Raw genomic sequence first — 23189 nt, forward strand, 5'->3', positions numbered from 1 at the left:
CTACAAAATGCCACATTTTTGCATCCACAGGTGTGGAATCACGGTTACTAGGCAATGAACTGTGGATGAAATGGTCAGGGATGTTTGTCCACGCTTTTCCCTGGCCTGGCTCATACACATTCTGGTACAAAAACAACTACATGCAAGTATGATGTTAATTCTCCAAGCACGAACATTGGCGCCGTTAGTGTTGTAACCCCCCCCTGCTTCACATGGCAATGGAATCCCCAATCATGCTCTTTCCAACACGCTCTTTTAACACCACAGAATCTGCAGATGACACACCCAAATGCACAAACTTTGAATTTGGCAGCCTGTCTACTGAAGTAATGGAATTTGGGCACTTAAAGCTCCCACAAATATACAGTCATCCCTGGGGAGGCGCACAAGCCAAGTAATTTCAGTAAAAAATAATTATTTGTGATCTAGTATGAAAAACACGCCATTAACCCAATAGATTGCTCTGCGGCAGGTGCAGTCGCTTACCTACTTTACCTGTTAGTCTTGGACCTGGTGTTTAGCTCACTCAATGTTAATCCAGCTGCATATTCCAAATCACAACAGTGTTGTGGTGGAATGTCCCAGTAGTTAAAGCTGTCATACAAGGAGTTAAACACTTCCAGTACTAATCCAGCGCCTATCTGGGATTTTAAAAAACTATTGTACAGATGAATGCTGCCATTGTTTAAACTTCCTGTCCCTTCTCTCCCTTTAAGAAACCATCCAAACCCTTGCTCTCTCCTGCTCTTCTATCTCTTCACTCTTCCCTATGCAAGGCTGAGCACCGTTGGAAGAAGTCTTGTGCTCCTGACAATCTTGCCACTCTATCTTCTCTTCATTCCTCTTATGATTCCATTCTTCTTTCCACTAAAACTATTTTTTTATCACTTTCCCTTTTTCTTTCCCACCATCCACATCCTCTTTTCCAGTTACTAAGCTCCATTCTGTCCCCTCGTCCCTCTGATCCTTCCCTCTCTCTCTCCTCCCCTCTCTGTTGCTCACTTTGCTAACGTCTTCATTTCTAAAGTGACCACTCTTTGTTCCCCATCCTCTCTTCCTTCTCCCTCCTTTTCCTCTCCCCTCCCCCTTACATCCCCATCCTTCCTTTGGCCCCCGCCCCCTTCTTGTCTCGCCTCTTTTTCTCTGCATTTCTGGCCCGGCGCGCCTAACTGCTTCCCCACTATACCCCATTTCCTCAGCTTTGATCCCTTCTATCTATTTGTTCTTGGTCCCTTATTTTACTTCTTTAGTGAATCTCTCTCTTGCCTCTTCCACCTTGCCGTCTTCATTGAAACATGCAATTATTATGCCTATTCTCAAGAAGCCTTCCTATGATTCCTCTCTGCCATCTAATTGTTGTTTTCTCTCCCTGTTGCCTTTCCTACCCAAACTTCTTGAGGGGGTTGTATACTCCTAAATCTCCTCTTTTCTCCACCTTTATTCTCTTATTCCTCGTCTTCAATCTGGATTCGGCCTTGCTCACTGTACAGAATCTGCCCTATTACACGTTTCAAACTCCTTACTTTCCGCTCCACACAATGGACAATCCTCTATTCTTATTCTGTTCGATCTCTCTGCCTCTTTCGACACTGTAGATCACACTATCCTTCTCTCTCTTCTTTTGGTTTAACTTGGCCTGTCTTGAGGTGGTTTAAATCTCATCTTTCTGACTGCTCGTATTCTGTCTCTTGGGCCAGTCAACTTTTTCCATCCTTTCTGCTTCTCTACGGCATACTGCAAGGTTCTGTTCTTTGTCGTCTTCTTTTCTCTCTATATTCTGTTCCTCTTTCTACTCTCATCAGCTCCTTTAATCTTTCCTGTCATTTCTATGCTGATGATACTGATGATACGTGAATGCTGTTTTTTTTTTTCTCTTCATTCACTCCATCTCTTAATAACCCTCTTGACTCTTGGCCGTCAAGTCTTGTATGAATATACATTTTCTTTACCTTAAACCTTGGAAAACCGAGGTCCTTTACTCTCCTCCTTGTTCCCCCTCTCCTCCTCCAGAGCTTTTTTTCCCCCCACCAGCTACCCTTCCTTTCTCTTCCTCTGCTCGTAATCTTATGGTAATCTTTGACACCTTGCTTTCTTTATCTCTTCACTTTTCTACTACTGCATGTTCTGTCTATTTCCATATATATGATCTCTGCTGTGCCCGCCCTTTCCTTTCATTCTGGGCTACCAAGCTTCTGATATATTCGCTCATCTTTTCGTGGCTTAACTACTGCTCTGCCCTTCTGCTAGGCCTTCCCATGTCACCCCTTACTCCTCTACGTTCTGTTTTAACGAAGCAATCCGTCTACTCTTCATTGCCACCTCATTCTGTCACCTCCCCGATTTGCTCTGCTGCCCTTCTTTTTTTTTTACCTCGGTCTTCTTTTTCAGTTTCTTTGCTTTGTTTACAAAGCCCTGTGTGGTCTTGCCCCTTCTTATTTTTGTTCTTGTGTTTCTTTTTTACTCCAACTCATTCTCTTCTCTCTCAATCTTTCTTCTTTCTGTTCCTAAACCACCATGGGCCTCTTATCACTTTCGCTCCTTCTTGCTCCTCGCCCTGAAGTATTGGGACACTCTTCCATTTCCCATTCGTGCTTCCTTCCATATATTCTGCACTCAATTAAAGTACCATATTTTCTCTCTGTGACTTCCTCTTATGCTTCTGTTGAACGCCCTCCCCGTTCATCATTTCCCATTTTAAATTGTACTCTTGTAATATAAATATTGTCAATCGCTTTGGCGGAGGCGCTCTACAAATCCAATAAAATACTAACTGATTCACAAATGCTTACTCAAATGTCCTTATACGTAAGGTTGCCTTTCTGATAGATATCATATCAATAAGAAGAGTGAGCGTGTAAACTAGAGGCTACATCAGTGGATAACCCTTTGTTTCCATACAAAAGTACAAGCTGGTTTTTCGGAACACACCCAAGATTGTCATCAGAATACATTTCATTTGAACCAACCTAGTCACCAGATTTTCTCCAAAGGTCCGAGTCCGGAGCATACAAGTCCTTGCATACACGTTGTCAGCAAGGTGCGTATATTCTACGCACACAGAATCAAGAAAATAGGCAAAAAATTACCAGTTTTTCATTCAATTTGCCTCAAAGCAAGAATGCTGTTGTGCCTTATGGTCGCTTAGAGACCACTGTGATATTGTGCCTTAAGGTCGCTTAGAGACCACTGTGATATTGTGCCTTAAGGTCGCTTAGAGACCACTGTGATATTGTGCCTTATGGTCGCTTAGAGACCACTGCGATATTGTGGTGTGCCTATTGGTCGCTTAGAGACCACTGTGCTATTGTGTCGTGCCTTATGGTCGCTCAGAGACACCCTTGTACTGCCACTACCTGACCTCTAGGTAGCCCTCCCACATTACCTAGCTCGTAACAGATTTCTCTGTGAGCTACACCGTCAGGCACCTGCCTCACCTAACCCATTAGCATCCCAGCTCTCGCTGTGCTATCTCAACATGCACACCGCCCACACACTGCACATCCTCATAGGTTTAGTTTACATCTTACTTACTAGTAGTTTTGTCTACCTCGTGCCCAAAGGGCAACCCAACAGCCATATCATGGAACTAAGGCACACCACCACACTCACTACTCCCCCCAAAATGCCCGAGATCATACTCAGACAGCACAGACTCAGAACACGCACACTCCCTCTAGCATTCATCTCCACACCCATGCAGGTAACACTTAGGAACTCACGCCTAGGTTCACGCACTCACGCTAAGACTTGCCGCCTGCCACACACTATTACCTACAAGCGCCAAAAAAGGGCTCTGACGCTCGCTCCTCCCAGAGATCACATGACCAATAAGCCTACTCACAATACCAAAAAGATCATCCCAATTACCGACCTCAAGCCAGCTCGAATAAAAAAGCTCCAACACCTCAAATGTGCTCTATTAAATGTTCGCTCACTCAAGGCCCACGCTTTAGAAGTCAATGATATCATTACCTGCCAAGACCTAGACATGTTAGCCATAACAGAAACATGGTTGCATTCTGCCTCTGGCCCTACCATCAGCCTAGCTGTACCGTCAGGTTACTCGGTCTTAAGACAGGACAGATTAGCTAAAACGGGAGGTGGGGTCGCACTAATTTTTAAAGACACCCTAGCCTTAAGACAGACTCCGACCACCGGGGAAGACACCACTGACATCCTCTCAGCCAAACTTACCCTCTCCCCTAAAGACACAGTAAACATTCATGTCATATATAGACCTCCAGGCCCTGTCAATAATTTCACAGGCATAGTCAACCATCTCCTTGGAAAAAACATCAAACTAACTTCCAAAACACTGCTTCTAGGAGACCTAAACCTTGGATACAATGACAAATCTGACAAAGCAGCTACCACTCTCGCCAGAAACCTCACAGATCTAGGATTCACACAGATAGTTAGTGCCCCGACCCATAATAAAGGCCGTATCTTAGATTGGGTGGCAGATCACAACTGTGGCTCCACCCTCAACTCTAACACAGCCCTTCCATGGTCTGATCACAACTGCCTTCAATTCTGCATCCCCATATCCTCATACTCCAAACCACTAATACCCGCACCGGCCAAGCTAGCCAGAAGTGCCAAAAAACTTACAGCAGACAATATACGTCCCTTTCTCAACAACCCCTGCCTAGCACCTCCCTTCTCCTCAGACCCCAACATTCTAGCAGAGATCTTCAAAGACACCCTCACCCATGCCATCAACGCCGCAGCTCCTCTTGAAAACAAAAAAGAAAAAAAATCGTTTCACTCCAACTCATGGTTCACGGAGGACCTATTAAATCTACGCCAATGCAAACGGCAAGCCTTCAAAATATGGCAGGCCAATCCCTGTGATGCCACCAAAGTAGACTATCTTTGTATTTCTAAAAAATACAAAAGTGCCATATTTAAGGCAAAGTCAGAAACCTACAATAAACGTATCATGGAAGCCAACTCCCACTCAAAAGAGCTTTTTACCATCTTTAAAGAGCTCACCGTCCCCCCAATCTGCACAGATGAGATTGTTAAGGATGAAGCCTGGTGCAATAGCATCCAAACAGCGATGTTACATAAAATAGACCTTCTTCAAAACAAGATAGCAGAACACTTCAAGGCTCTGCACCCCCAACAGACCCTCTCCGTCAATACCTCTAAAGACAAGCACACCTCCAATTTAATTTCTCTCCAATCACCGAATCAGATGCTCTCCACATCCTCAAACAGCTCAAACCATCTCAATGCAAAGGCGATATATGCCCCCCCAACATCATTAAAGAGTGTGCGGCACCCCTCACACCGATCATCACAGCATTCATTAACGCCTCATTCAAGACGGGCAAAGTCCCTGACAACCTTAAAGAGGCGTGGGTGCGCCCGCTCTTAAAGAAACCAACCCTGGACCCTGCCCAACCTAACAACTACCGGCCGATTACAACGGTTCCTTTTCTTCTAAAAATCTTAGATAAAGCTGCACACATACAGATACAGTCCTACCTGGAAAACAACTCTATCTTAGGTAAAAGGCAGTCCGGATTCCGCAAAGGTCATGGCACTGAAACCGCATTACTAGACCTGAAAAACCAAATTACCCTAATTCTAGATAAAGGCAAGCCGGCCCTTCTGCTGCTCCTAGACCTCTCGGCGGCATTTGATTTAGTCGATCATGCCATCCTCACGAACCATCTCACTCAGGCCGCACATTTCTCCGAACAAGCCACAAACTGGATCACCTCCTTCCTCGAAGGAAGAGCAATGAAAGTGTTCTCCAATATAGCTAACGCAGAGCGTACCACCATCAGATATGGAGTCCCTCAGGGCTCATGTACGGCTCCTACCCTCTATAATCTCTTTACCAAACCTCTCTTCGATAAACTGGACGCACTTGGGATCACATACACCAACTACGCTGACGATACCCAAGTGCTCCTCCCGCTCACATGACTCTACCATCAAGACGCAGCCACCCTCCAGAATATATACGCCACCATCCAAGCATGGATGGCCACGAACGGCCTATGTCTTAACGGAGATAAGACCGAAATTCTCATCCTTGGTCAAAAATCCACTCTCACGAACCTCGACCCACTCTACACCAACTTCTGCATAGACAATTGTGTCATCCCAGTTCTACCATCTGTTAAAACACTAGGAGTCCACATTGACGCCTCACTCTCCATGGACAAGCAAGTCAACTCCATTGTTTCTGCCTCCGCCCTGAGCACTAAGCTCATTAATGCCATCAAACCTTTCCTAACCAAAGATAACTGCCTTTCTATTGCCAGAGCCACCATTGGGGCCAAACTAGATTATTGTAATGCGCTATTGGCTGGCACCTCCAACTCCAATCTCAACAAACTCCAAACAACACAGAATAATGCACTAAGAGCAGCTCTCAATATACCAAAAAGGGACCACATCATGCAGGCCAGAAAGGCAGCACACTGGCTACCTGTCAAAGAGCGCATTACATTCAAAATACTTACCACCGCACACAAATGTATCAACCTGTCTGCACCCTCATACCTGTCTGATACACTAGCCAGATCTCACTCCACCAGACCAACAAGGCAATGCCACACCAACCAACTTAGGGTCCCACGCATCAAACGAGCTAGAGCAGGTGGAATAAGTTTCCCCTACATTGCCCCTAAGCTTTGGAACGCACTACCTAGCACGCTCAGAGCAGAAACCTCTCTCATTGCCTTTCGAAAAAAATTGAAAACCACCTTGTTTAACTAAGTCCTCTTCCTTTGTGTCGTTTACTCTTTTCTCCTCCTCTCCTGTAGCTACTACTCTTCTCTTGCAACTAAGTAATGACTTCATTGTATGTACAACACGTCATTTTCATATCTGTAACAAGCGCCACGATGCCCACCGGGCTGCCTGTGCGCTCAACAAATGCGAATAAATAAATAAATAAATAAAGTATAATGGAATCCAGCATTTCTAGATGGATGCACACAGCATAAAAGAGTGCTGCGCTCTTGCTCCTAAGAGTTTGCCATAAACTCCAAGAGCACATTTAACACAACACAAGGTACAATGGTTACACATGCATTCATAGATAATGTGCTCCTAGACACCATATTTAAAGCAACAACATGGAGTTCAGTCCACACATGCACAGTACTTTACGATATGGGTTCACTACAAGAGCAGATGCACAATTGGGTTAAGCAGTAGTATGTCATTTTTCTACAGTGCAATTTTCACACCAACCAACAAAATCACACACTGCTTGCTAATTTTATTCATAGTATATGAATCTAAAACAGGATCACAAGCCTCAAAAGACAAACATTATTTACCCAGTAATAGTCTTTTCAGTGCTTGTATCTATTTAGAATCCCATGCAACCTCCAAGCCTCCCGAATGCTCACATTAACACAAAAACAGGAGTTTGTAACATTAAGCTCCAGTGGCCACTACCTGTTCTCATAGGCACATACACAGAAAACAATCTGAGGGCATGGACATTGGCGTACCAGCACATGCAGTTTAGGGATATTATAACTTGAACGTCCCTGCCGACACCCATCTTTTACTTTGGAAGCAAACATCATCTAATACTCTGGAAGAACCACTAGATAGTGGGATATACATAACATTGGACTCTAAACAGATACAAGCACCAGAAAGTATATTACAGGATAAGTAACTTTTGTCATATATTCTATTATATATATATTAGTTATGCTAATTATTCTACCACTTGTCTTCATTTGGTGGCCCCTTTGGTACCTTTTCCTGCACCGTCATTTTGTTCACAAATGTCTCATCAACACGGTGTGTATCATTGGGAACATTTTCTAGTGACGGCTTTCCATACCTTCTATTTACCTCTATGAATTATCTGAGAGAATAGTCTGAAAGTAACCAACAAATGTTAACCAGTCGGATAGCTCAAGCACAACATACTTTCCCTACAGGACGATGCCATGGTACATGAATTTGATAGTATGGTCTTGTTGACTTGGACCTTCATCCTCACTAGGTCCGTAATTTGAGTATCACAAGTGGATAATGATGGCGACACAAATTATTACAACACTTAGAAACTGGAATAACCCAGTAGGAAACACTATTTAAATCACCAAATTATTATTGTAATGCTTGTTTTGTGAAGTCTGTTCTCCTTTACAGAGATTCTCTTCAGTTGAAAGACTTTTGGTTCTGGTTTTTTTCAATGACTGTTTAAACTTGGTCAAAAATGAAATGGTTGTTGCACTGCTACAAATGAATGTGTGTGGGGTATGCAGACTGGCATGCAATATGTATGACTGCACACAAAGCATTTGGTATCATCACTCATCGTGCTTGCAATTGCTGATATCATGTTTTTCGTCTCCAAATACCTCAAGTTCACAATCCGTTGATTTTCTCTTAAGAGTGATCTGCATTGAAACTAAGGGTCTGCGCTCTTTCCTTTTTCCAGGGCACTGTGGATCACTGTGTAATTGGAGTAATGATTCTTTCAGAACTGACTCAGGAAATGAACTTGGTATGTATGTTCTATTTATAATGGCTTTAAAGTAGAAAGACAATTAAAATACAGGCTTTGTCCATTGTTAAGCTTTTTCTGTTTCTATAAGAAGGTTGTTGCTGTTCCTGCTGATCATTCAGCTCCTACAGAGCACTCATCCCCAGTTTCTGGCTGCCATGTAGGCTCTCGTAGCACATTGACAGAAAAACAAGACAGATTTGTACAGGTTTTTGTTTAATCGTGTAAAGGTATATTTATTGATAAACTCTTAGGCAGCTTACAGGTGCAACTTGTGCCCTGGAAAGCCTGCAGAACAACACTCCTCCTTATCGATATGAGCATGTTTAGGAGTATGAAAGATGGCAGGAGATACGAGTTTGGGCAAATAATAAAGTTTCAAATAATCCTTGGCACGCTGTGTCAATTAGAAGGCCTGTGTAGGACAAATACTTCTTTACACCCAGACACAGCACAAATAAGCTGAGCCAAGTTAAGATGAGAAATTTCACATCCAGCGTCTCACATGGATTCAGAGTTCCAAGGTATACGTTAAATAAAAGAAGCAAGCCCTGGTATGTAGACAGACATTGAGTCTGCAAACATTAACAATCATTTTAAAGGTGCCACCTCTTTGCTCATGGACTCTTTTGTTGTCCGTCATTAAAGATCTGTGATGCGTTGAGGATAGTCATTGCACAAATTCGAAGTCTGAGCCACATCTTTTTTGAGCATAGACATGCAGACTCCAAACTGGTGCAATGATGAAATGGGGAGGAAGGATAGCTCAGCTGCAATGCGTTTGTCTTGGAAGCAAGACAACGCCATGCACCAAAGGTTCTAATCCCGAACCCGCGCTTAGAAACCACTTGCATAATACATTAAAAATAAAAAATAAATGGTGAACGCGGCATCCTACTGCACAGGTTCAGGCATCCGAACTGCACAGGTGTAGGCTTCCTAAATGGAGAAGTGCCAACTTGCACTGATGCAATTAATTAAAATGGGAACATATTACTGCTAAACAACCTCTTTTGTCTCAAGATCCCAAGCGGTGTATCTAGTTCAGTGCACTCTGCCCACAAGAAGTCCACCACACGTTCAGCTGAGAGACCACCCACTAATGTGGATCCAATCCACCATCTTTTTCCTGACACTATTGCCAGCTTTTTTCCATAGCAGAGATTGACACTGAAGCTGAGAAATAGTCGGCAGAGTCCCTGACTTCCTTAGTACCGCCTGCCTAGTTTCAGACTTGTGGTATGTTGGATTTTTAGTGCCTGTCCTGGTATCGGATTGCTTACCATGCACGCAGTCTTCTGAAGTTATGGCTGATTCCTGCTGGATTAAATGCATCTGATCTGTAACAGTGGTTCAATAAAATTAAGAATTCCTTATAGGTAGATTGTAGTGAATCCAAGCTTTCCTCAAACTTTTTTAACAACTTTATTTATATTTGCTCACTAGTTATGCACATACATTTGCAACTTTCGGTTATACAGACATACTACATATACAGTTCAATTGCCTTCTGTATTCAGGTTTTCTGGTTCGCTTAGATCAGCCAAGTATTGCTTGTATCGTGACCATATGTTTCTGGGTCTACTGTGTGGCGTGACCGAATCAATATATAGTTGTTCAGTGTCGTTAATCCACACCATAGCTCTGTTCCAGTCCTCTATTGAGGGGGGTTGTACATTCTTCCATCTCATTAATATGACCCTTTTGGCTATGAGCAGACTCAGGTTTAGTAGTTTTCGCCACTTCGGATTCAGTTTCCCTTCTGCCCCCAACATGCAAATCCGTGGTGTCCATTCCACCGGTTGGTCTGCCATCTTGTCAAGAGCCCCGCAAACCTCTAACCAATAGTGTCTCAATTTGGTGCAGTCCCATAGCATATGAAATATATTAGCATTTTCAGAATTACGTCTTGGACAGGCACCATTTGATGTGGGATATATTTGCTTAAGCCTTAATGGCGTGTAATGCGTCCTGTGCACTATTTTATAGTATATCAATTTAAACCTCGAGTTGCAAGATATCCCTTTAGTCAGTGCACAGATCCGAGACCATTCTTGATCATCTATCAGTTGCCCCAGGTCTTGTTCCCACCTCCCCTTAGCTGTGTGGGTTAACGCAAGGCGTGTTTGTATTATAGTTTTGTACAGCGTAGAGGCAGGGATCTTCTGGGTTCCTCCTGTGAATATATAGCCTAGTGCCATATTTATTTCCGGTTCCTCTGGGTATGTTGGTTGGATTTGTTGTGTAAGGGCTGCAACCCTGTGATATTGCCGTTTATGCGTGTGCGTATTACACAACGTATCCTTAATATCCTCCCATTGTATGAAGGGTTGGCCCGGAAACAACTGACCCCACTGTGTGCTACCTTTAGCGCTCCAATGTCTTGCTATTTCACCTTCAATATTGAGTGGCGTGTGTGGGTCTCCCCATATTGGCATACTCAGATGATATAGCTTACTGGCACCAAATATGTCAGTAATGCTGGACCATGCCGTGATTGTGACTTTGGAGTGATTGGTCGTATTGTATTGTTTCGGGGTGGGTCTGGTCATCCTCTGTAGCGCCCCTATTGCCTCTCTCTCTTGCGGTGACTGGGGTGTGTCGGTAGGGTTAAGAAAACATGAGGCCCAACTGGCTGCTTGTTGTTCCTGTGCCGCCAAGTACTGTACTGTACTAAAGAGGTAGAAAAGTTTCGGTAGTATCACCATTTTGATTAAGGCTATCCGCCCCGCCATTGATATTGGAAGTACATTCCATCGTTTCATTTTAGCGCAGTGTTTCCCCTAATGTCGTGTAGTTCATTGCTCGGGATAATTGGGCCGTTCTGGCTATGTGGGCACCTAGATACACTATGTGTATCGGACTCCATATAAGTCCGTGAAGGTTCTCGGGGCTGTGGTGTGGCGTCCGTGAGCGGAAATATTTCCGATTTGTGTGGGTTGAGGCGCAATCCCGAGTATTCACCGAATTTCCCCACCTCCGCCAGGACTTTGCCGAGCATACTGTCTGGGTTTTTTAGATATAAAAGTATATCATCCGCATACAGCGTTATAATTTGCAGCTTGCCTTCGAGCCATATCCCCAACAAGCTGTAACGAGATCTGAGAATGTCTGCTAATGGTTCTATAACTAAGGCAAAAAGCAAAGGGGAGAGCGGGCAGCCTTGTCTGGTACCTCCCAACAGTTCCAGTATGTCTGTGAGGGTTCCATTTACTCTGATCCCCGCGTGTGGTCGTGTATATAGTATCTGAATCCACTTTATGAATTTTGGGCCAAACCCATAGTTTCGTAGCACTCCAAAAAGAAAAGGCCATGAGACTGTGTCAAACGCTTTTCTCATATCTAGGGAGACCGCTATCCCCCGAGTCGTAGCGGATATAGAGTTAATTATCTGATGAAATCGTCTAATATTTGTGGCTATAGATCTACCCATTATAAACCCGGCCTGATCTTCATGCACCATATATGGCGTGAGTCTTGTTGCTAATATTTTTGCCAGGATCTTGGCGTCAGTGTTTATTAATGATAGCGGGCGGTATGAACCACATTCTCCCGGGGGCTTACCTGGTTTAAGTAGAAGTGTGATTATTGCTTCCCTGGTGGTTTCGGGGAATTCTCCTATTTCCAGAGCTTCCCTCCAGAAAGCATGTAGTCTGGGTGTTCGGATTTGACTAAACTCCTTATAGAATTCTGCTCCTAGCCCATCTGCGCCCAGAGCCTTTCCATTGGGAAGAGCTTTTATTGCTTCATATATTTCAGCCTCAGTAATGGGTGCCTCTAGTAATTCCATAGTCGATTCTGCAATAAGCGTTGTTGGTACCTTGGAGAGGTATTGCTCGATGTCAGTGACTGTGCCCTGGAAGGGGGGGTGGGGAGTATAATTCCTTATAGAACTTGTAAAATGTGTCTTTCACTTCATTCTGGTTTGTGGACATGGTACCGTCTTCTATTTGTATACAGGTTATACTAGTGGGTCCCCTTTCTCCACGTACTGCTCTGGCCAATAGTTTCGCAGGACGCTCCCCCTCCCCGTATCTACGCGCTGCTATGGGCCTATCAAAATATTTTATCTCTTGGTCCGCCGCTTCTCGATACTCCTCCAGTTTGGTCTTAATTTCAGTGGCCAATTGGGGGGTCGGGGTCGTGGCATACTGGGTTTGTAGTGATGTTAATTGCGTTTCAAGCCTCTCTAGTCTAGCCCTAATATCTTTGAGGATTCCCCCTTCGATGGATATCGATTGGCCCCTTATGCAAACTTTGAAAGCTTGCCACAGTATAGCCTGGGTGGAGACCGAATGTTCATTGATCTCGAAGTAGTCTTGCGCATATTGCGCCATTGAATTTTTATATAGTATGTCACTTAGGGCTGCTGGTTTAAACCTCCATGGTGGTCTTGGACTGATCTTGTATGGGATTTGCAATGCTAAATGTATCGGGGAGTGGTCGGAGTATGTCCTGGGGTATATGCGAGATTCCGTCACCCAGGCCATGCTATCCGTGTCTATTAACCACAAATCAATCCTGGAATGCATATCATGAACTGTGGAGTAGTATGTGTATTCTCTCCCACCGGGGTTAGCTTTCCTCAAACTTTATCTTTTCTGGTGCCTGCAAAGAAATCGAAGATTTAAGATCTTTACATTGGGGCTAGTGGTTTCATTGCTTTTGTGATTTCACGAGACAGTCGGAAGTGTTCATCTTTCATTTCACCTAAATTAATGTACAGCACTACACTCTGTTCTTTAATGAGTTCACTGAAACGTACATGCACCCAGACAAAATAATATAAAATCAATTATTGAATTATTTTGATGTAAGCCTTTTCAAGCCTAAAAGCCTCAAACCAGACTCTCACTTCTTCATTTCTGGAAAGACATGTTTTTAAAAAAAATACAGTACTTATGAATGAAATAATGGAAGTAATGAATATATTAGTACACATTTAGAATATGAATGTGGTGAGTCTAATTACCATATCACAGCAAGACAGTGCTCAATATGTAAGGATAGAGCCCAAATAACTAGCTCCAGATAAATGTTGCAGAGTTTGCCCTGTATTTATTGGGAACCACGCTAAATGGTATGTGAGGAACCAGGAATGAGATACGGACACAGAGGACTAGTGGTTGCTATACACTTTTATTTAAATAATAAAAGGGTTGAGCAAAGCCTCACTGTACACATCACTGCCTCACTGACCCAACTGTAGAGAATAAAACTAACCTGTTGAATATTTCAGCTAAATACAAAAAAGAAATAGTACTGACCAAACGTGAGACCTACAACAATAGGATTAACAAAGCTAGTTCCGACACCAAGGAACTCTGTTATCCGCAGAGAAATGGAGGCCCCAATCCCCCAGACAGACAACTGTTTGAAGGATAAACTCTGATGTACTAACATTCAGAATGCTCTAACCAACAAGATTGCCACTCTCCAAAACAAAATAGCTGATAAAAGATCGAATTTACCCAACGTAGGCACAGTCTTTAGTACTCAAGGGCTTTCCACTAAACCTCCTCAATGCTTCAAATTCTCCAAGTTTCTATCCTCGAGGTAGAAAACATTATTGCGTCTCTGAAACCCTCAAGGTGTCAGATAATCAAAGATGCTGCCAGAGACCTTGTACCTTTTTATCTCAAAATTAATCAATGCCTCTTTTTCATCCGCTACCGTTCCCAGCAACCTAAAGGAGTCATGGGTCCTACCTCTCCTAAAAAAACAATCCCTAGACCCTATTATCCCTACTAATTACAGGCCGATCACAACCGTCTTGTTCTTACTAAAGATATTAGACAAGGTAGCATACCTTCAGATTCAGGATTACTTAGAGACCAATCATCTTTTAGGGAATCGACAATCTGGCTTTAGGCCTCAACATGGCACCGAAACGGCATTGATTGATCTAAAGACCCAGATTGATGAACTTAAAGACAAGAGAAAAACTGCTCTGCTATTACTACTGGATATGTCTGCTGCTTTTGATTTGGTGGACCACAAAGTGCTATCTCATCACCTTGCCTCAGCAGCCCATTTCTCCCAGGATCCAATAGTATGAATCCAATCATTTGTAAACAATAGGACTATGAGAGTCTTCTCGCTGTCGGCAGCAGCCAACCCTATCCCAATAACATACGGAGCACCCCAAGTCTCCTGCGTGTCACTGACTATGTATAACATTTTCATGAAGCCTCTGTTTGACGATCTTGATCATGTGGGTGTCACCTACACTAATTTTGCAGATGACGGTATGCAGTAATAAAATTGCAGCTAAAATGTCGCCTTTACAATAAATCGCAGCAAAAATGCTGTGGTTTGACTTGGTAAAGGTGTACCCCATTATACTATTTAAGGGGAGGAGGGGGTGTGGGGGTGTCCCCTGGTCCCCTTAAATGGCATAATGCATCTGGGGATTGCGGGGGTGTCCCCCGCATCCTTTACATTGATTGCAGCGGCAAAACCACAGCCTTTTTGTTGCAATTCTTTGTGTAAACAGCAATTCTTGCTGACATTTGAACACATGGAACTACAGATGACACTCAGATCCTCATACCTCTCTGGAAACTATGAATCTGATGTAGCCTTAGTGAATAAAATGTATCTAATCATTCAGACATGGATGGTCACCCATGGCCTCTGCCTGAATGACGATAAAACGGAGCTCCTGATTCTAGGCTCCCCAGCAAACCTTAATAAACTCAGCAACCCATATGCCTCCTTTAACATTGACTGGAACAATATTAAAGTGTTAAGAGGTAAAAACGCTAGGCTTTTACCTAGACTCAGCTTTTAACCTACGCAAACAAGTCACTGCCACGGCCTCAGCAACAGCATATACTTGCAAGTTGATACAGGCTTGTAAACGCTTTTTTCTCTAATGAGAGTTGTCTTATCCTAGCTAGAGCCCTCATCCTGTCAAAATTGGATTATTGCAACACACTCTACTTGGGTGCAAGCAAGTATGTTGTCAATAAACTCAAAATTCTTAAAAATAACGCACGTGGGACTGCTCTAGGTATATCGAGGAAAGAACATATCTCTGAGTCAAGGAGACAGAATACATTCTCCAGCATGGGGTCTGGCATGGATTCACATGCTCATGAATATTCCCCGTCGTCAGGCTGGGAATACTCGGTAAAGAAAAAAAATCATCATCAGTTTCCTTTCTGATCTGTCTTTCTTAGTAGTAACCAATCACTGGTCTCTGGGTCATACTGCCCCCAGCCAATGACTACCCTCTCCCTAAACCCCTCCCCCGGCAGCCATCCTCAGATTTTTACCGCACGTTCAAGTGTTGGGAGTCCTCGTGCTATAGCTCTCGAGCTTTTACTGTGTTTTCGTGCTTTTTTCAAGGAGATTTTTTTGGTTAAATCAAGCCTCAAGCTCCACCGTTCTACTTCCGATCAACAGGGACCCGTTTTGGAATTTTCTACGCCCCTCAAGGGTGAAGTTTTCATTGAGTTACGCTTCTTGGAGGATTCCAGAAGATCTGAGGCCTACCATGGACATGGCCCAGGACAAGGGAAGCTCGACGCCCGGATCCAAGCTGTTCAGGGACTGCCCTGGATGCGGGTTACAGAATGTTTTCAAGGAGGACGAGCATTCGAGATGTCTCTACTGCCTTCATGAGGACAAGTCTCACGTGGAGAAGGACTGTGCGTTCTGCAAAAACCTATCGGAACGGTCCATGAGGGATCGTCGTACCCGCTTTGTCAAGGAGAAGGGCCCAGCAGGTGAGAAAAAGAAAAGGTCAGAGCGGTTTTCTAAATCCTGTGAGGGGGCCCCGGCAACGGGGGCCCAATAGAAGGCTAAGCACCGCGAGTCCGCGGGTCCCGGGAGTGCCGAACGGTCGGGCTCTTCGGCTGCCAGGCAGGGCGCGCCTTCCCCGGCACCATCAACCATGAGCCAAAGCTCTGATTCGGGGAAGAGGAAATCTGAGAACCCGGGTAAGCTTCTGGAGAGGCCCCGGTTGATCTCAAAGGATTCAGCCGAGGAGGAGCGAGGCGGTGACCCTCCCCCCAAGGTGAAGGCCTCAAGCGCACCCAAGGTGGTGAGGGCCTTGATTCACCCTTTTTTTTTCATCTGCTTCTCACTGGGAGTGAGGTCCTGTTTCCACCCTCCTGGCCATCTGTTGTTCTCCTGCACATGTGGAGTTTGTGCCTGGCTGTTGACCGTTCCATTAGGTAGGTGCACTTTCTGTGCATTACTGCACCTCCTGGGGAATTATTGAATCTGAAAAATCGAAATTTTAAAAAAAAGAAGAAAAAAGAAAAATGGAGGAAATTTGCATAATATTTGTGGAAAGGACTGTTTTATTTGGCCTTTTCATCATGCAGCCATTTTTTGAGCTTTTTAATACCTGGAGCTGTGTTGCTATTTTGAAAGCACTAGTTTTTTCCTAATACTGCTGCTTATTTCACTGTTTTTGGCCCTTCCTAGATGGCCGCCGTGGTTTTCTTTGTTGTGTAGGCAGGCTGTGCTGAATCACCTCTCCCTGTGCTGCACTCCCATTGGTTGCTGAGTGTTTTCTTCCATCCAATCAGGGACTGGCAGGCTTCAGCCGGCCCTCTCAGCAAAGGCCCACTTCCAAGGCCCCTGTCTGCTCCCTGTCTGCTTCCGGAACGCTAATTGGGATCCTCCCTGCACCTTAACCACAATGATGCTGCCACCTCACTCCTCTAAGAAAGCCGGACTGCCTTGACTTTGCCACATCCAGAACTTTGGGTTAGTTCCCTCCTTATGGACTCACTTCTACTGCATTTGACTATCACTGTTCTTTCTGCTTGTTGCTTCCAAGTTGTCATCCTGCTGCGCAGTGCTTCCTAAAACCCTTTTCTAACATCCGATTCCGAGATTGAAAAAGTCAAATCTTGCTGTTTTTGCTTTGCTCTTAAAAGTCAAATCTTTCTGTTTTTGCTGTGTGCTAAAAAGTTAAATCTTGCTGTTTTTGCTTTGTGCTAAAAAATCAAATCTTGCTGTTTTTGCTTTGTTCAGAAAAGTCAAATCTTGCTGCCCATTGCAAAATTGTCTGTATTTTGCTTGTACACGGTTTCTTCTCTGTAACTTGCCAGTCCAGTGACCTCACCACACTCTTTTGTCTCACACCTACCTGCCTTAGCCCCCCCCAGTATCTCCATCCTCTCCTTACTTCCACCCCAATGGCGCTTTCTGTTTCTCCTATCTTCTCCAACTGCTTCTCCATTGACTATCCTTCCCTTCTCACTAAGTCTGGTAGGAAGAAGTTCAAAAAGGATATCTTGGCCTCTAATCCTGGTCTTCCTATCGCTGACACCTACTCCAATGCTTCCGCCAGACAGACCCTTACCGACATCCTCTTTGTCGTTCCATTGCCAGATCTATGGACTCCTCATATGGTCTCTGTGCTCTGCCCTATCTCCTCCTCTCCCATTAATGGTGGCACTTGCTGGGAAGTTCTCATGGCTTCCTTCGACTCCTCTAAAGTCATCATTAATGTCTACCTAAATGGCACTGTCATGGTCCAAGGCCCTCAGGCTAATCTCCTCCTCTTTGATAGGCGCTTCCCTCGCCTCATCAATTTCCTCTCAACTCCTGCTGTCCCCTCCTCTCCCCCCTTGGCTACCTTGCCCTCTCTCTCCTCCTCCTCCTCTGCCCCTCTTAGGGTTCTTTCTCCTCCGCAGGGCGTACCTCTGATCTGTACCTCTCCCAGGAACGTCTTTAAGGCTGGCAACCTTCTTCATATTGCCACTCTTAACTCTCGCTCTGCCGTCAAACACTCCTCTGACATCTGCCACCTCCTTGAAGACCTAGACCTTACTGAGACATTGTTCACGGCCAGCTCTGTCACAAGCTTTGACACTCCTCCCTGATGGCTACAAGATCCTCTCAGCACCCAGATCCTCCCGGTCGGGTGGGGGGGTAGCCCTGATCTTTCCTGAGTGGATTCCTGCCTCTATCATTCCCACTCAGACCTACTCCACTTTTGAATGCCTTGTCTGTAGGCTTTCTCTCTTGCCTACCCGTTCTCTTACTGTGGTTACCTTCTACCGGCCTCCTGGTCAAATCACCTAATTTCTCTCTGGGTGGGCAGACCTCTCCTCCTCTCTCCTGGCCTCTACCACTCAACTCCTCCTCCTCAGTGACCTAAATATACATTTAGACTCTCCTTGCTCCTCCTCTGTACTCTTCAGTGACCTCTGTGACTCCCTCTCCCTGTCCATCCTCCCCTCTGGCCCGACTCACTCTGCAGGGCACACACTCGATGTCTTGATCTCCTCCGACCTCCCCCTCTCCATCCCTCTGACCACTCCTCTCTCCTGGAGCGATCACTCCCTCCTCTCATCTCATCTCTCCCTCTCTTCCCCCCAAGTCAAGCCTACCCCAACACTGCCACCTACCTTCTCAGACATCCGGCCCATGAAGCGTGTGTCAGTTGAGGCTTTTACCGCCACTTTCTCTCCCCCCCCCTCCACCTTTGGCTGTCTCACATCCTGATACAGCCCTGTCTCTGCTCTACTCTTCAATTTCTGATGCGCTTGATGCTCTTGTCCCTGTCATGAGGATCCGTTTGAAGTACAAAGCCAAGTGCAATTCCTGGTATGACTCTGACCTAGCTACACTTAAACGTAAGTGTAGGGCAGCTGAGAGGAATTGGAGGACTTCCTGTTCATCCTCTGACAAACTGGCCTGTCGCCTGCTACAAAGGCACTACCGACTCTCTGTCCTCACCAAGAAGAGAGTCCACATTCAAGCTCGTGTCTCTGCGGCATCTAACAACTCGGCCGAACTCTTTAAAATCTGCAAGGAGCTGGCCAACCCTGCTGCAGTCTCTACCCCTCCTGTTGCCTCCCAGGCTCTTTGCAATGCCCTTGCCTCTCACTTCATTTAAAAAACCCAGGACATCCTGTCCACCCTCTCCACCCACACTCCTCCTCTTCCCTCTCCATCTGTGCTTGCTGACCCTCCTTTAGCCACCCTCCCACCATCCTTCTCGTCCTTTCCTCTTTTCACCCCTGACGAGGTTGCTAGACCAGTCCGATCTATGAAAGCCTCTTCAAAACAGGTTCATCCCTGTTCCTCTAAAACCATCAAGGACCACATTGACACCCTCGCTCCGGCCCTTGCTGATTTTTGCAACCACTCCTTTGCCTCTGGATCCTTCCCTTCCCCTCCCCTCTGAAGCACTCCTTTGTGCATCCTCTTCTCAAGAAACCCACAGCTGAACCTTCTTGTCCATCTAACTATCGCCCAATTTCCATTATTCCCTTTCTTGGCAAACTCCTGGAAAAGTTGGCCATCTCTCAGCTTAACCTTCATTCCAATTCTGTTGGCTGTCTCCATGACCACCAGTCTGGCTTCAGAGCTGCCAGAAGCACGGAAACTGCTCTCCTAAACATCTGTGAAGATCTGCTCACTAACCTTGACTCTAACATTCCCTCTGTCCTCATCCTCCTCGATCTCTCTTCTGCTTTCGACACGGTCAACCATACCATCCTGCTCAACCGTCTCCGTGAAAACCTGGGTATCACTGAGCAGGCTCTGGCCTGGCTGACCTCTTTCCTCTCAAATCGACCCTCCCAGGTCCAACTTGGGTCCTTCCTTTCATCTATCTTCCTCTCTACCTGTGGTGTTCCCCAGGGGTCTAGCCTCTCGCCCTGGCTTTTCAACCAATACCTGGCAACTCTCGCCCACTGCATTGCCATTTTCTGCTCAAATTTCCAGTGCTACGCTGACGACACTCAACTCTCATCAAGATTGGTGTGCCGCCAATGATCTTTGTCTGAAGGCAAGCAAGACGGAGATCCTCCTCATCGGCACCTCATGACCTTCCTCTTTTCTTCTGCCTTCGCTCACCCTCTCCCCTGCTGATCTGTTCTCTCTTGGCACCGTGCACCTGGCCACCCTCTGTCTTTTGGGCCCAAGTACCTTCTCATTCTGCCACCCTCCCGCACTGCCTCCGGGCCACCCCTTGCACTGGGGTCTGTATCTGTAACCATACAGCCCCCCCCTTTTTCTTCCTGCACTTATCATACCTACCCTGTCTGCTGCCTTAAACCTAGCACTTACAAATTGCTGGCTGCATTACCACTGTTTGTTGCCTTTATTATTTATTTGTTATTTATCTGTTTCTCCTCTGCTTTGCACTTTCCACCTCTCCCCCCTTCCATGCACTTTTCCCCTCCTCCCTCTCCCATGCACTTGCGCGTTCTCAATGTCACTGGGCCTAGTAAAATCACTGTTTTGTTCTCCCCTGTTCCCCTCCCTTGCCTTGTCGCGCTCTGAAACACTTGTGTACGAGCGCGATAGAAATAAAATATCAACCAATTATCGAGGGAGTCTCGGCGACCCTGGCGAAGCCTGTGGAGGCTACACCAGTGGAGGCGACCTCGGGGTCCAGAGTTTCCCTGCCACCGCAGAGGGAATCCTCTTTCCAGCCCGTAGACAAGACCCCAGTGAAGACCCCTGTAGAAACGGGGGGGGGCGGTGGCCATTACGGACACGGATTCAGCCTCTGAGGAGGAGCTGGTGGAAACCGTGAAGAACCTCAGCGAGAGGTTCGAGAAGGTACGATCCCACGGGAGGGATCCCGAAGAGGTGGTCGAAGAAAACGACGGTTGCGCCGACAAGGCCCCAGTGGAGGAGCAGCCTTGCCTCCCGTCGCAGCCATTGCCCGAGCCTCAGGATAACTCGGCGGCCATTTTGATGGTGATCCAAACCTTATGCACGGAGATAAGGATGAGATTACCATGAACCCCGGCAGACGATCCAGAACCGGGCCCGTCGGGAAGCCCTCCGAACAAGCGGAGGAGAGTTCATCTCTCCCCGCCCTTCATGCCCCCACGACCCGTGGAACCCTCTTCCCCCCTCACCGGACACAAGGGATGACACGGCGATGGATACGACGACGGGGACGGATGACGACGGCGGTGACGATGGGACGGACCTTCAATCACCACTCCCTCGGGCTTCCCCGGCCGACAAAATTGGCTCCTTTCACGCCATGATCGCCAGGGCATCCAAGCTCTGCCCCGAGGAACAGAAGAAGGGTTTCCTCTACCAACGGCGAGAGGCCAAGATAAAGGCGGTCCTCGTGGTACCGTTACTCGACGATATCTGGGACGAGGGACTTGCGATCCTGAAGAACCCGTCCACGACGCCTGCCAAGAGGGACAGGTACGAGAAGAAGTACCGGGTCCCCGACGCCACCCCTTTGTGCCTCAGTGCTCAACCTATGCCGGATTCGGTCGTCTCGGCGGCGGCGGGGGAGACGGCCTCAACCTCTACTTCCCCACCTGACGGCGAGGGTAAGAAATTGGACACCATGGGGCGACGGGTCAACTCGGCGGCGGCGACGACAATTAAGGCGGCCAACGCCTTAGCGATTGTGGCCCGTTACGACAGGGAGCTATGGTACAAGATTGCTCCCCTACTGGACTTCCTACAAAAGGGCAAAGGCCCTGGAGATTCTGCAGGAAGGTGAGGTGGCGTCGGACCACGCCATAACGGTGCCAACGGATATTGCCGACACTGGGTTTCGCCAGTTAGGCAACAGTGTTTGCCTTCAACGACATGGCTGGCTCAAGGCGACAGACTTACGTCAGGAACGTGCAGGCCAGGGTTTTGGACATGCCTTTCGATGGCAACAACCTGTTGGGGGAAAACGGTGGCTGAGTCGCTGCAGGACATCAAGGCAGACACAGAGATGGCCTGAGCCCTGGGAGTCCTTTAGCAACGACGGCCCTTTTAGAGCACCGGAGGCAGACAGGGGGCCCTCCAAGGGATCAGGCGGTGGCTCCTCTATGTACCGCCAGGCGGCCTGCTCCTCGTCCCAGGAGGCTTACAGAGGTCGCGGCAAGCAAGGAGGATCTCGGCGTCGTCGCCAAGGAGGCAAGGCCGCCTCCAAGCAAGATTGAACCGGCCATAGCGTCGGGCCCCCACCGAAGCACCCCGGTGGGAGGCCGGCTGGCGAAGTTCGTCAGCATGTGGGAGTCCATCTCCACCGACCGTTGGGTGCTGGATGCACTCTCGAATTCCAAACGAAGTGTCCCCGCATTCCTCCTGTGGCCAGGAAGGAAAATCACGTCCCTCAACTGCTGTTGGAGGTAAAGGCGATGCTCAAGAAAGGTGCCATCGAGCTCGTCCCCAAGAGGCTGCAGGGCTCCGGAGTATACTCAAGATACTTCCTCGTCAGAAAGAAGACAGGCGGTTGGCGCCCCATCCTGGACCTACGTCAGTTGAACAAATACATCAAGGCACAGAAGTTTAGGATGGTCACTCTCCAGCACGTGCTGGGACAGCTGGAGGAGGGCGACTTCTTATCGTCGTTGGACTTGGAAGATGCTTACTTCCACATCCCCATCCTAAAAGGACACCGAAGGTTTCTCAGATTCGTAGTCCAAGGACGCCACTACCAATTCAGAGCTCTGCCATTCGGATTGAAGTCGGCACCCAGGGTGTTCACCAAGTGCCTAGCACCAGTGGCGGCGCGGCTGCGCCTGCAGGGGATCCACGTCTACCCCTACCTGGGCGACTGGCTCATCCATGCAAGGAAAAGAGAACTCGCCGTCGAGCACACGTCGAAGACCGTCCGCTTACTCACGGAGCTGGGTTTCTCCATCAACTACCCGAAATCCCATTTGGTTCCGTCGCAGGTGGCACTGTTTCTGGGAGCGAAGCTCGATACAGTGGTACGATTTGCGTCTCCGTCGGA

At 46.7% G+C, this 23189-nt stretch overlaps 1 protein-coding gene across 1 annotated transcript in view; it reads left to right on the forward strand.

Annotated features, from left to right (window-relative positions):
* The window catches only part of RANBP17 (RAN binding protein 17), a 2111817-nt gene that overhangs the window by 194674 nt on the left and 1893954 nt on the right, over positions 1–23189 (forward strand). The window contains exon 5 of the mRNA XM_069654335.1: positions 8435–8500. Within this exon, the coding sequence (XP_069510436.1) occupies positions 8435–8500 (66 nt within the window). The remainder of the gene's footprint in view (positions 1–8434; positions 8501–23189) is intronic.

This window comes from Ambystoma mexicanum, chromosome 3q, assembly GCF_040938575.1.
Source record: "Ambystoma mexicanum isolate Mex_15411 chromosome 3q, UKY_AmexF1_1, whole genome shotgun sequence".
Taxonomy (NCBI): domain Eukaryota; kingdom Metazoa; phylum Chordata; class Amphibia; order Caudata; family Ambystomatidae; genus Ambystoma; species Ambystoma mexicanum.